This window comes from Stomoxys calcitrans, chromosome 5, assembly GCF_963082655.1.
Source record: "Stomoxys calcitrans chromosome 5, idStoCalc2.1, whole genome shotgun sequence".
NCBI classification, from domain to species: Eukaryota; Metazoa; Arthropoda; class Insecta; order Diptera; family Muscidae; genus Stomoxys; species Stomoxys calcitrans.
Genome location: NC_081556.1, coordinates 162,026,864 through 162,042,448, shown reverse-complemented (window position 1 = coordinate 162,042,448; position 15,585 = coordinate 162,026,864). Strand labels below are relative to the sequence as shown.

At 37.8% G+C, this 15,585-nt stretch overlaps 1 protein-coding gene across 1 annotated transcript in view; it reads left to right on the top strand.

Moving 5' to 3' along the window:
• The window catches only part of LOC106086161 (inactive serine protease scarface), a 69,333-nt gene that overhangs the window by 43,757 nt on the left and 9,991 nt on the right, over positions 1-15,585 (top strand). The window contains exon 3 of the mRNA XM_013250717.2: positions 11,011-11,181. Coding sequence (XP_013106171.1) covers positions 11,011-11,181 — 171 coding nt within the window. The remainder of the gene's footprint in view (positions 1-11,010; positions 11,182-15,585) is intronic.

The window sequence follows — 15,585 nt, the reverse complement described above, 5'->3', positions numbered from 1 at the left end:
AAATTCTCTTCGCTAAATGGCAATATAATGCTCAAATTTGGAGGGAAATAGGCGAAAAAGTAGTACTCGGAAAATGACAAAAAAAAGTTTGTCGGCATCATTTTTGTTTGTTTTATTCGTTTCAATGGTTGGTTTATTTCTTTTTGCTATTTTATTTATTTGCAAAAAAAAAATATAAAACCCTAAGTGCAGATAACAAAATGTCGTTTGTTATGAAAATAAAAACACTTCTGGCGCAGTAACAAGAATATAAATGTAAACCCGTCATTTCTTAATAGGCTCATTTGTCTGGTATTGAATTGATACCAAGGGATATTAAAAATCTTTGCCAATGATGCGAACAAAATAATACCAGGCGGCATTCTCAAAGTATTTTGTTAAATTGTGTTGTTTGTGTAGTGTGATTATAAAACATTAACAGTTTTATTTGCTAACAATTGTAATTAAGACAATGAACGTAAACGCGATAAAACTTCCGTATTTTATAATGTCGGCCAAAGTTGAAAAACGTTTCTGGGAGGCTTTTTTAAACGTAAATTTTTCACTCAGTAAAGAACTGCCACAAATGAAAATGTTTTCACAGATTTTTTCACAAAATTTGTTTGGAGTTTCAACTGAACTCAAAACGTACCTTAAAAGGCAAAAATACTTCAATAAATTGGAAACAAAAATTTTTAAGGAAATTAGAAAAGAATTCTACGACACTATAATACTGTAAATAGCAAATATATGAAATGCCCTCAAAATTGAGCAATGGAATGGGTTGATGCGTTGGTTTTCATGGATTACATCTTTTTTATAACTACCACCGTAGGATAGGGGTATATAAGTTTTGGTCATTCCGTTTGCAACACATCGAAATATCAATTTCCGACACTACAAAGTATATATATATCTCGGATCGTCGTAAAATTCTAAGACGATTTAACGATGTCCGTGTGTTTGTCCGTCTGTCCGCCAGTCTGTTGTTATCAATCTACAGCCTTCAAAAATTGAGATATTGGCACAGATGCGTCTTTTTGATGCACGTTGGTTAAGTTCTTGAACGGGCCAAATCGGACCATATTTGGATATAGCTCCTATACATACCGATCTGCCGATAAAGGGTCTGATGCCCATAAAAGCTTTATTTTTGATCCGATTTCGCTGAAATTTAAAATAGTGAGTAGTTTAAGGCTTCCCGACATCTGACCCAAATATGGTTCAGATCGGACTATATTTAGATATAGCTGCCATATAGACCGATCTCCCGATAAAGTGTCAAAAGCCCATATAAGTTTTATTTTTTAACCGATTTCGCTGAAATTTGAAACAGTAAGTAGTTTTAGGCCTCCCAATATCCGACATAACCATAGTTTGGACGAACTATATTTAGATATAGTTGCCATATAGACCGATCTCCCGATATGGGGTCTGAAGCCCATAAAAGCTTTTTTTTATCCGATTTCGTTGAAATTTGAAATATTGAGTAGTTTAAGGCCACTCAACATAGGATCCAAATATGGTTCTGATCGGACTATATTTTGATATAGCTGTCATATAGACCCATCTGCCGATAAGGGGTCTGAAGTCCATAAAAGCTTTATTTATTACCCGATTTCGCTGAAATTTGAATCAGTAAACAGTAATCCGACCCAATTTGACGCAGTGACTTACGTTAGGCTTTTCGACATCCGTGTACTATATGGTTCAGATCGGTTTATATTTGGATATAGCTGCCAAAATTACCTACATTTTGTTATACGAAATTGAGCAGTGACTTATATTTATTAGACCACTCAACGCCAATGCCGAATAGTTGCCATATAGACCGATCTCCCGATATGGGGTCTGAAGCCCATAAAAGCTTTTTTTATCCGATTTCGTTGAAATTTGAAATATTGAGTAATTTAAGGCCACTCAACATAGGATCCAAATATGGTTCTGATCGGACTATATTTTGATATAGCTGTCATATAGACCCATCTGCCGATAAGGGGTCTGAAGTCCATAAAAGCTTTATTTATTACCCGATTTCGCTGAAATTTGAATCAGTAAACAGTAATCCGACCCAATTTGACGCAGTGACTTACGTTAGGCTTTTCGACATCCGTGTACTATATGGTTCAGATCGGTTTATATTTGGATATAGCTGCCAAAATTACCTACATTTTGTTATACGAAATTGAGCAGTGACTTATATTTATTAGACCACTCAACGCCAATGCCGAATTTGGGTGCTTAAGTTATCCAATTTTCACCGGATTGTAATGAAAGGGGTTTACGTTACCCGAGGTGGTAGGTATCCAAAGTTCGGTCCGGCCGAACTTAATGCCTTTTTACTTGTTTCATTTGTAATCAAATTATTTGTACAGAGGCAAACTTGGAGCATGTTTAAAAAAACAATTACAGAACAAAAAAAATGGCTTTTTTAAATTCAGGGCTAAAAAAACTACATCAATATGGACTATAACATAGCACCATAAATACCACAAAAATCTGTAATTATTTTTTAACAGCTATTTGCAGTGCCATCGATCTTTAATTACAAAATAAGGCTAAACGTTTTATGTTGCCTTCACCCATTTTGTCAAATATCCATTTGACGCCATCATACAAGTAGACAATGTTCTTTGGCTTTTTTCTTTTCTCAAATATTTTAAAATTAACACTGTTGTCAGATGCATCGCATGTATGCCGTGTTGCTGCGATATCACTTCATGGCATGGTGGTTGTTTCGGCATTGTAGTCTCTGATGGCTCTTTTTGGAAGCCCGTCATAGCATAATGTTGGGTTGATGATCGCATATCGTAGTAATGTATTTGCTTTCGACAGATGACAATAATAGAGAAAAGTGTGACATTTGTAGGCCTTTAATATATAGTAAACAAGTAGGAAACAATGTTTTGAACTCCAACTCGTCCCAACTTGTAACTAAATCTCCACCTCTTTCCGAGAAACGAACAAATTTGAAGGTGCTTCTCTAATTAGGTATGTACAATTACTTGATTTAATGGAAAAGGAAACAATATATGTATCCTAGGGTCATATTTTGAACGATTCGTTAGAGAATAATGTGCCTTTTCGAAGGCCTTTTTAAAAATAATTTGTTGAAGAAAAAAATTCCCCATTGTACGGAGGATTATTAAATATAATTTAAATGATTTTTATTTTGTTTTGTTGATATTAAATTTTTGGAGGAGTGTTAGTGTTGGTCAACGTTAAAATACACAGCTTTTACGGGAAGAGTGTTTATATGTTCATAAGCTAGTGAAACCGCTGGATAGACAAAAAACAGAACAAAAATGCGATTATATGCGCTATTCATATGAATTGACAATACTCGTTGCACAAAAATACTCGACACCTTTTTGGAGAGAAGTTTTACATGTCATAGTATCACACAAATGTTGCCAGCATTAGGAGGGGAAAACCACCGCTGAAATATTTTTTCTGATGGTCTCGCCAGGATTCGAACCCGGACGTTCAGCGCTATAGCTGGACATGCTAACCTCTGCGCTACATATCATAGTACCTCACAAATGTTGCCAGCATTAGGAGGGGAAAACCACCGCTGAAATATTTTTTCTGATGGCCTCGCCAGGATTCGAACCTGGGCGTTCAGTGTCATAGCCGGACATGCTAACCTCTGCGCTACGGTGGCCTCAAGCACGTTTCGCGTTTTTTTTCACCGTCAAACATCTTCAGTTTAGTCTATAATTTAACCATGAACCGTCTTACATACGAACAAAGCTTGCAAATTATTGAATTTTATTATCAAAATGCGTACTCTGTTAAACGCGCGCTTCTTCTATTTTACGACGAAACTCATTTTTGGCTCAATAAGTACGTGAATAAGCAGAATTGAAGATTTTGGAGAGAAGATCAGCCAGATGAATTGCAAAAGCTACCAATGCATCCATAAGAAGTCACAGTTTGGTGCGGTTTATGGGCTGGTGACATCATTGGACCGGACTTCTTCAAAGATGATGCGAATCGTAATGTAACTGCAATGGGGAGCGCTACCGTGAGATGATATCAAACTTGTTTTGCCCAAAATGAAAGAGCTTGACAAGTGGTTTCGACAAGACGTTCCAACATGCCATAAGCACGCGTAACAATGTACTTGAGAGGCGAGTTCGGTGAACATTTTATTTCACATTCGGGACCGGCCAATTAGCAGCCGAGATCGCGTGATTTAACCCCTTTAGACTATTTTTGTGGGGCTATATTAAAACTCATATATATATATATATATATATATATATATATATATATGTCACATCCAACGGTCATTCGCCAGTTTCAATGGCATTACTTGTTTTCTTTCTTCCTTGATATTGATGAGACGAATGACCGTTGGATGTGACAGGTCTCATTGGGCAGGGGGTAGAAGGCCTTGCCCATTCTTTCGTTGACATGCAATTCTATGCTCACATTAACATTAAACTGTCAATAAATAAATTGTCATATTAATCAATGACAACAGATATAAATATGTAAATAAATACATAAATGATCGTATCAATATCGGCGACAGCGCATTTGGCGGCAACCACCAGCATCAGCCAAGCAATAAAACGCCAACGAGAAGCGATACGATCTTGAGTCAAACCAAATGGACAAAACACTAAACAATGAGCAATAATACTAGCACATCTCTTCATATGTACATACAAACACCACCATACTTGCGCATGTAGGTGCACACATCTATAAATCCACTTCGAAATAAAACGTTTTCGAAGATCGGTGTTGGTTGGAGCCATGTCTCAGTCTAATCAGAGTTCTGAAGGTGTAAATAATTGATCTTTGGCTGCCGACCATTTAGCCATGATTCGGCCAGCCGAATCGACAGGCAACAATTATGCAGAGGAGTCATTTGAATTCGAAGGCGAAGTCGAATCGCATCAACGCCATGTATCGGCGGTCTAGAACAAATTGTTTACAATTAAGTCCCCTCCAATCGGCTTGAGTACATTGGAGTGTTCCCAAAACAAAGATAAAAACAATTATTGTTCTTATCTTTGTGTAACAAAAAATTTCAAATTCAATTTCGAGTATCAACCTCTAGGGTACTCTGTTCGTCTTCCAACATGAACAACCGTCAAAATCGATTTCAAAAAAATTAAACATTTTTATAAACATAAACGCTTTTTTTACGATTAGAACTCAAAGATAGATAAACACTAATGCCCATATTTCAATCAAATTGTCTGGTACTTTATAGGGTGGTGTGTTTAAAGTTATCGCCATATATGGTTTTTGGTATACAGCAACAAATCTTAAGAAAATAGATCTGCAACAAATTTCAGATCACTAATTCAAGCTTTAAGAGTTTTTATTTGGCATAGTATGTATGTGCACAATACTTTGGGCAAAAATTGGCATACAAACAGCATAATACATAAAATACATGCTATTTTCGCATCGACTCTTTTCCCTTTTGGCATCGACTAATAGGTATATTTAAAATAAAATTCAAAAACTCAATTAACAACAAGAAGCTAACCAGAACATTAAAAAGTGTTTTTTAAAACTAATTTAAAGTTTAAAAGCAAAAATATGTCCACAATCAATTGAAAGCTGCTAAATCATATTCGTTGTTCATATACAGTTCTCTTGAAATTGTCTCTTCTCTTAATTTCTTCGTTTATTTCTAATCTTTGAAACACCGAAAAGGTGCATGTTCATGAATCTACTGCAGCTTTGCCCTAAGGAATATGAAATAGAATTTCATACCCTTTCGAATGGTACATACGATTTGGTTAATGCTTGAAATTCCAATTTTGAATTAAACGACACGACAAGAAAGGACAGGTCCAATTCCCCACAATTCGGCGTTAAAAAGGAAGGTTCTATCCCACCATTTGTTCTTGTCTTATGACATACCACTTTTTCTATCCAAAGGAAATTGATCATGCAAATGCAAATTGCAAATTTGCCCATGAACATTCCATTAAGGAACTGGGGCAAACTTCCCACATGTCAATAAGTGCTGTCCGATTCAAGTTTAAGCTCAATGATAAGGGACCTATTTTCTATAGCCGAGTCCGAACGTCGCAGAGCGACGTTCGGACTCGGCTTCTCCCCCAAAGAGGGGGAGAAGTTTTTACATGGCAAAGTACCTCACAAATGTCGCCAGCATTTAGGAGGGGATAACCACTGCTGAAAAAATTTCTGATATTCCCGCCAGGATTCGAACCCAGGCGTTCAGCGTCATATGCGGACATGCTAACCTCTGCGTTACGGTGGCCTCCGGAACTTGATCATGTACGTATGTAAAACCGTGTCAATTTGTACATTATTTTGGTATGACACAACCTAAAAAATAGCAGATTTGTTAAAGACTCCCGTTATCCCTCATCCCTTATAATATTCAGTTGAAAATTTCCACAGATATTTTTTACTTTTTCGATGTTCACACGCAAAAGTAAAACGTTTGGAATATCTTTGCGACAAACACATCTGCTTTATTGGGGAAATACTATTTTTATAGTAACTGTGCAACATTTCCATCCACCGTTGAAGGCTAGTAGTAAATTTGTCACATTTTGATATTAAAGTCACTTCGGTTATGGTTTCACTTGTATAAATCTTGCCCGTGGTAAAGGATGGCTCTTTTCCGCATTCAAAACTTCTCTTTAACCAGCAATGCTTCGTTTACAGCAAAATACCAGGTTGAAGGAAACACGAATTTCTACAGTGCATAAATTGATTGACAAAATTTTCGGCATAAACAAATATCCATCCATCCATCGCTTGTATGGCTAATGAATTATTTTTCTCCTCCACTCCACTGTTCGATTTTGGCAAAGCGAAAAACTACGCCGGTAGCATCTTGAGCATCAAGCATTGACGCAATTGTAATATGACTGGGCTAACGGTTTGCGTATGGAGTTCTACTTTGAATTCCAACACCCTTGCAATGTATGACTTGCAAACAAAGCTTTACTATATTATTTCCATGAAAGGCATATAGGATTCGGTCGGGCCGGGCCGAACTTTATTCCTGTGTTTGAACTTTATTTTGTGTTATATTGTTTGTTTTTGCTTTAAACGAACCATTATCGTTTTTATACCCTCCACCATAGGATGGGGGGTATACTAATTTCGTCATTCTGTTTGTAACTACTCGAAATATTCGTCTGAGACCCCACAAAGTATATATATTCTTGATCGTCGCGACATTTTATGTCGATCTAGCCATGTCCTTCCGTCTGTCCGTCCGTCTGTCTGTCGAAAGCACGCTAACTTCCGAAGAAGTAAAGCTAGCCGCTTGAAATTTTGCACAAATACTTCTTATTAGTGTAGCTCGGTTGGTATTGTAAATGGGCCATATCGGTCGATGTTTTGATATAGCTGCCATATAAACCGATCTTGGGTCTTGACTTCTTGAGCCTCTAGAGTGCGCAATTCTTATCCGATTGGGATGAAATTTTGCACGTGGTGTTTTGTTATGATATCCAACAACTGTGCCAAGTATAGTTAAAATCGGTCCATAATCTGATATAGCTGCCAGATAAACCGATCTTGGGTCTTGACTTCTTGAGACTTTACAGCCTCTAGAGTGCGCAATTCTTATCCGATTGGAACGAAATTTTGCACGACGTTTTTTGTTATGATATCCAACAACTGTGCCAAGTATGGTTCAAATCGGTTCATAACCTGATATGACTGCCATATAAACCGATCTTGGGTCTTGACTTCTTGAGCCTCTAGAGGGCGCAATTCTTATCTGATTTGAATGAATTTTTACACGAAGTATTTTGTTATGATATTTAAAAACTGTGCCAAGTATAGTTCAAATCGGTTCATAACCTGATATAGCTGTCATATAAACAGATCTGGGGACTTGACTTCTTCAGCCTTTAGAAGGCGCAATTCATATCCGATTGGAATGAAATTTGTTCGACGTGTTTTATTATGATATCCAACAACTGTGCCAAGTATGGTTCAAATCGATTCATAACCTGATATAGCTCCCATATAAACCGATCTTGGGTCTTGACTTCTTGAGCCTCTAGAGGGCGCAATTGTTATCCGATTTGCCTGAAATTTTGTTCGATGAATCCTCTCATGACCATCAACATATGTGTTCACTATGGTCGGAATCGGTCTATAGCCTGATACAGCTCCCATATAAATCGATCTCTCTATTTACTTCCTGTTTTGCCTAAGAAGAGATGCCGGGAAAAGAACTCGACAAATGCGATCCATGGTGGAGGGTATATAAGATTCGGCCCGGCCGAACTTTACTTGTTTTTTTTTTTTAAATAAATGGTCAGAAGCCTCTCTGTCTGCACAATTACACATTTCAGTTCACTCTAATGTATGCGGTTGTGTTGGCAGTAGTGTTGTGTATGCCTAACAGTAGGTTCTGCATCTTTATATTAAATGATCATTTGTATGGCCAAAAGTGACGTTTCTCAGTGATACACTGACATATGCCAAACTTAGAGACGCTAAACATTTATCGTTGCCACCACTGTCAGAAAGACGTAAAGCAGGTCTGCTGCCGAAGCCCGACACTCGATACTGAGTGGCTGAAATCTAGCCATCTCTTTGGCCACATTCATGCGAATTTCATGCAGACGGTCTAAACAACGGGGCAAGAACAAAACAAAACAATTGCTTTGGGTTGGGGTACTGCCGCTGGCCAATGAAGAGCAACTTAACTGCAAATAGTGGGAGCTTAGGGTTGCAACTTGGAACTCGCCTAAAGAAACACACACCACCTATGATGAGATAACACGTGGGTCCCACTTCCATTTTTGTAAAAATGGAGTTCTTGAAAATGAACGCATTTTTATTTACTATAAAATTCCAAATGCGAAAAAAACCGAAATAACAACCGTATTCCCCAAGTTTACTGAACAATGATTGTTTGAATCCAACCGCATCGTATATTATGTTTGTTCTAAATTGACAGATCGACAGATACAGTCTATACTAGACAATAGAAACAATTTTTGATTTATATTGGTATAAAAATGTCACAATGGAGACTGCCACTTAAACCTAACCAAGTATAAAAATCAAATTGGCAATATCCTCGTAATTATTAGTTTAATCAAATTCAAATGAAAACTGAGTTCTACAGGCTCTTTCGGAGGCAAATCGGGAGACTTGTTGCATTAGAACAACGCCAATTATTCAATTGGAGTATACCATAAATCTGTTTGGCCCAATTGCCTTCGAAAACATGGCGTGATACGTGACAAATGGATTTTGAAATAAATATGCAACGTATTCGATTAAATCGGGCTTCTATTTAATCGAGCATACATGTAGACACATGTCTATTAAAAAAAGTGCAGTACATGCCGATTAGAGGGCGCTCTGTTCGTATTGGACAAATCTTATGAATACAGAAAGCGACAGCTCTATGACATATCTGATCTTGTAATTGCAGCTTTAGCAAGGTATCAACAAAAAGTTCTTGCCTACAATTTCAATTCTTCTTCGTTTTAAAACTGGGCCACCGATCTATGGTTCATGGTATTACAAGTGGAGCAACGATATTAATGCCTTGTACTGATCATATCTGATTGAAACTGAAAACATGTTGGTTTCCGATCTCATAGAACATATTTGATCGTCGAAACTCCTAGGTACCCACCCCATCAATCATGGTTCCGCTAAACATGTATACTACACTAATTCATACAGTTTATGTACGAATTATTGGGTTGCCCAAAAAGTAATTGCGGATTTTTTAAGAGAAAGTAAATGCATTTTTAATAAAACTTAGAATGAACTTTAATCAAATATACTTTTTTTACACTTTTTTTCTAAAGCAAGCTAAAAGCAACAGCTGATAACTGACAGAAGAAAGAATGCAATTACAGAGTCACAAACTGTAAAAAAATTTGTCAACGCCGACTATATGAAAAATCCGCAATTACTTTTTGGGCAACCCAATATATGAAGTAATCATTGATTTGGTTGTTAGAAGTGAACTTTGCGTACTTAATGTGAAAATTGAGGCCTGGCCTGGTATGGGCTCAAAAATTGAACTCCGGGTATGGACGTGCATGTCTATTTATTTGATTGGTGTGGCTGTTCAGATCATAATTTATTTTAATTGCGGTTTATTATGAACTCAACAGACAATTAATTGTTCCTATTGTTATTTTGATTCTATTCAGCGGCAAATTTTAAGGAAGGTAACAAAAGGGCATAGTGGATGGTATTCTGGCAATGAGTTGTGTTTTGCTTTAAATGAAGGATGCCTCTCATCAGTACAATGCAACGGAGAGCTGCTGTATTCCATTGAGCATTTCTGGCGGCGAGGGAGGTCAGTTGCAAATGTGCGCACAATGCACACGGCCAACATTTGTCGGCTATCGGCTGCCCGGTGGCATTTGTTGGGCTGTGATGGACTCGGCATGCAAAGTGGCAAAGTGTTATAACCAGTCTCCGAGAATTAACGTCTAAACATTCGGATTGCCAATGACAGATCATTTATTAGTTGTGTTGCATCGTTTTTTACGATGTTGTTCTTCTGTATGGTTTTCGGTTAACCTTTTTAACCCGTTTTTAATTAACTTACGGGTGTTTGCTTAAATGTCCAAAGAGGAAAGCCACTAAACATAGAATGGTTATTAATTGTTACGCTCATGCCCACAAACGCCGCCAAGAACCAAAATCTGAGCGCCGATCACACAGTTGTTGTCACAGCAACTATGCGCGATTGGGGTTGGCTGCGAAATTCTTGGCACAAATAAGGCGGACACTGCGCTCGCTCGCCTTCTGTATTCCACTGCAATTGTTGGGTTATTAAATTTAATTAGCATGGAAATGCTCGCCAAGATTGATGATGTGAACCTGATGGCGTGCAACAGTGGGTCATCATCCGTCAAAGCTGAGCACCCAGTGCCAAGCTGTGGGAGACCAAATCAGAAGGCCAGAAAGGAGGAGAAGCATGAGAATAAAATATGGAAATGTCTTGTCTGCTTCCATCTCAATGATATCACTTTTCAGTAAATTGTTAAATGCCTTTGTTTCTTCCAATTTGTTTGCTTGCAGAATTGTGCCCCTGAAGACAATGTGTGCTGTACCTATAATCCACCCACACCTGCACCAACAACAACCACCACACAAACGCCCTACACCACCTGTGCTACCAATATGGCTTGTGTGGCCGCTCGCGACTGTCGTAATGGCGAAATTCTAAGCAATGCTGTTGTCAACTTAGAGGTAAGTGCAAATCTCATCTCCTTCTCCAGCAGCAGATAGGGTACCGAATTAAATTAAAATAGGTGACAAATTGGTAGCCTTCCCCAAACCATGAAGCATATTTGTCGGCTAAGGCATACACCAACAATACAAAGTGGCGCAAAGCCCAACTAGTGTTTGTTTCGTAAGTCTTTCGAAAAGTAAGACTTTTAAAAATATTGGAATTGGACAATAGTACGAATACCATCCATGAATAGGTGAAGAAAATTCCGCAAAGAATTTCGAACCCAAGACATCGGTAGGCTTTCCCAAACCATGGAGCATACTTGTCGGCTAAGGCACACACCAACAATACACAGTTGCACAAAGACCAACTCGTGTTTGTTTCTTAAATCTTTCGAATAGTACGACTGTTAAGAATATTGAAATTGGACGTTAGTGCGAATGCCACCCATGAATAGGTGAAGTAAATCCTGCAAAGAATTTCGAATCAAAGACAATTTAGCTAAAGAAATTCTTCGAATAGATACTAAAACAATTATGCAACTAATGTGGGTGCAAAATCAACAACATCATACATTTTTTGATATTTTAAAGGGAATGATTTAAATAAAACTTGTCGAATTTCAAAATTGTTTTTTTTTTTCTTTACAAAATTTTTTTATTGAACCACTTCTAAATTTTCCATCAACATTCAATTAAGGGGCAGGGGATCTTCCTTCATATCAATGAGTACAGTCCGATGAATTTTTAAGCTCAATGATAAGGGGCCTCCTTTTTTTGCCGAGTCCGAACGGCGTGCCGCATAGCGACACCACTAGCTAAAGAAGGATACCTCACAAATTTAGCTAGCATTAGTAAAGGGAATGACACGACTGAAAAAGTTTCTGATGTTCACGCCGGGATTTGAACCCAGATGTTCAGCGTGATAGGCAAACACGCAAACCTATGCGCCACAGTGGCCTCCATTTTTATTAAACTACTTTCTCTAATATGACTTTTGATTTCATTTCACATTGGTTCATTGGTTGGTTCGGAACTATACGTTCTGATATTTGACGATATCCATCAAAACGAAAATTGAAAAAATGTCATACAATTGGATATTATTCGGCTGCAGACTGTAGGGTTATCTGTTGCTATTAAAGAAGGAAAACGTAAAACCTGTATGAATGTATATGAGTATGACACTTTAAGTCGATCTAGCGCTGTCGATGCGACCACCTGTCTGACAAAGTTTACTTGGAGTGCACTGTTCTTATCCAAATTGGCTGAAACTTTGCACAATGACATCAGTTACGACTTCCAATTCTACGCCAAGTGTGGTCTGAATCGCTCTATAGCCTGAAATAGCTCCCATTTCCATTAGATTTTGATGCGATCCAGCGAACCCAGATAGCTCCCAATTCCATTAGATTTTGATTCAATCTACACCCTGAAAAAGTTGATACCAGACGTGCTCATTTCAGTACCATACGGTGTTGATAGTAAAGCAACACCGTATGGCGCAAAAACAATACCGGATGGATGAACCATAAAATGATTAGTACCGTTTGGTACTAGCCTTATTACCGAACTAGTACTGATTTTAATACCAATCTGTTATTGGTTTTAGCAACAGCAATTTTTTTCCATATCCATCGATTTCCAGATGTGGTTTTCATATGAACCAACACAGCATCGTTTTCGACACAATGGACTATCATGTTTTTATGTAGACTGTTCTTGGAATTTGTACAATTTCGATTTTCAACGCTTTCGAGTATTTGAATAGGTTTTTACGCACTCAAATTGTTTAAAAACTTGTTAAACAAATATTTTATTATGGCGCCAATATTTTAAGTACAAAGCTCAACAACACTTCTGGCGCGATGACAAGAATATAAATTCTTAATAGCCTCCTCTGTCTGGTATTGAATTGATACCAAATGGTATTAAAAAACTTTGCCAATGACGCGAACAAAATAATACCAGGCAGTATTGGCGAAGTACCGTCATTTTTCTATCAGTGTAGCGATACCTATATGCCCGTCCGTCCGCCAAAGCCAAGCCAACTTTTGATCAATCGCTCTTATATTAGCCGATCTTTCCGTATGATTACCTCACAAACGTCGACAGAATTAGGAGGGGATAACCGCCGCTGACAATTTATCCGATATTCTACACTCAAATACCTTTTATTTAAGCCCCATATTGCCATGGTCAGTAAATAAGTCCTTTGGGGGGTGTTTTGGGGAAGGGGTGGAGCCCCAGAAACTTTGTCCCAAATTTGGATATCAGATTCGTATTTTACTCACAAATACCTTTCATTTGAGTCCCATATTGCCATTGTCGGTAAATATGTCCGATTTAGGGGTGTTTTGGGGCTTGGGGTGGTCCCCTAGCACTAAGATGTAGGATGAAGAGGAGGAGGAAGATGATGATAATTATGAGAACATCACATCGTGGGTGTGAAGGAAGCCAAATTAAATTTACTCCTGAGGGCATGAAAATGTGATTGCCACAGGGAGTCGAGGTAATTTTTTCGACTCCAACTTCAGAGAAAATTGCCCGACTCCGACTTCGCAGCCCAGGTTGTGACTCCCAACATTTAATCTAACTATGGTCCGAATCGGTCTTGAACTTGATAGTACATACTCGTATACAAGATTCGACTCAACCGACCTTAACGCGCTTTTAATTGTTTTGCGTTCAAATGCATAGGGCGCATATTGACCAATAGTAAAAAAGTCGATTTAAATAACCTGTGCTTTTTGCAAAGCCATCAACTCCAAAGGTCTTTCTCGTTAAAATTACAATTCACACCCTATAAATCGTGCCCCAAATCCACAACGCACAGTAGCCCATTAGTAAAATTTTACAACACATTTGCATTGAGACAAAACGAATCGATTGACACTGAAATGCCTTGTAGTCTTCCACAAGGAGGGGATCCTCTTGCAGCATTGTGTTACCACCTATGTATGTTTTGCAACCTGTTAGCACTTTTGTTTACGGCTGTCACTGTTGTTGGAAATTAAATTGCATAACATTGTTTATGAATCGACGTAAAGAGCATTTCTACTCAGTCGTGCTGCTGCTCATACAGCGGCAGCTCTGCGACAGCCTTTGGGCCGACCTTATGACTGATATTAAATGCTTATCGGGTTTTATGTGTGCGTGTGCTAGTAAGATGTAAATTATGGTTTGGGCGGAAGGTTAAAAATATTCCCTACAACAATAGCAACAATAATAGTCGCAATGAAACCGGCAAATAATGGAAATTTTCTCCTGCTACGAGGCTGCTGATATAAAGGGTTATTTTTTAAGAGCTATATGAAAGTTGTTCAAAAGAAATACAAGAAATACAAATTCAGAAAAATTCATGAAATTCATGAATCGATATTACGATCCGTAAAATTTAATGTTTAAGGATTATTTCATACAAATGTTGTCCGTGACTGTGCCTCAAATGGTCCATCCGCTTAGTCCAATTTTGGCATACTCTTTCCAACATTTCGGTCGGTATGTCACGAATAAATGCTTCAATATTGTCTTTCAATGCGTCAATTGAAGCGGGCTAGTCTGTTTAGACATGAGCTTTAATATAGCCTTACAAAAAATAGTCTTAAGGCGTTAAATTGCACGATCTATGCGGCCAATTGACCGGTCCTGAACGTGAAATAAAATGTTAACCGAACTCGCCTCTCAATAAGACTATTGTTACTCGAGCTGTGTGGCAAAGTTCCTGCGTTTCGGCCAAGAAAAGTTGGATATCATCTCACGATAGGGCTCACCTTTCACAGTTATGTTACGCATCATCTTTGAAGAAGTACGGCCCAATGATGCCACCAGCCCATAAACCGCACCAAACCGTGACTTTTTATGGATGCATTGCTAGCTTCTGGCAGGTCTTCACAACAAAATTGATAATTATGTTTATTTTTATTTTATTAAATTGTTCTTATTTTCGAGCATGTATTTGTGAACTCATGAAATGGTAATTATTGGGTTGCCCAAAAAGTAATTGCGGATTTTTCATATAGTCGGCGTTGACAAATTTTTTCACAGCTTGTGACTCTGTAATTGCATTCTTTCTTCTGTCAGTTATCAGCTGTTACTTTTAGCTTGCTTTAGAAAAAAAGTGTAAAAAAAGTATATTTTATTAAAAATGCATTTACTTTCTATTAAAAAATCCGCAATTACTTTTTGGGCAACCCAATAATATAAACATTTTAGTTACTAATACTAAATTCCCCATGAACATTCCACTAAGGCACAGGGGATACTTCTCTAATATCAATCAGTGTAGTCCGATTAAAGTTTAAGCTCAATAATAAGGGGGTTTCTTTTTATGCGGAGTCCAAACGGCGAGATGCATAGTGACTTGGTAAAGAAGTTTTAACATAGCAGGATACCTCACAAATGCAGCCAGCATTAGTAAGG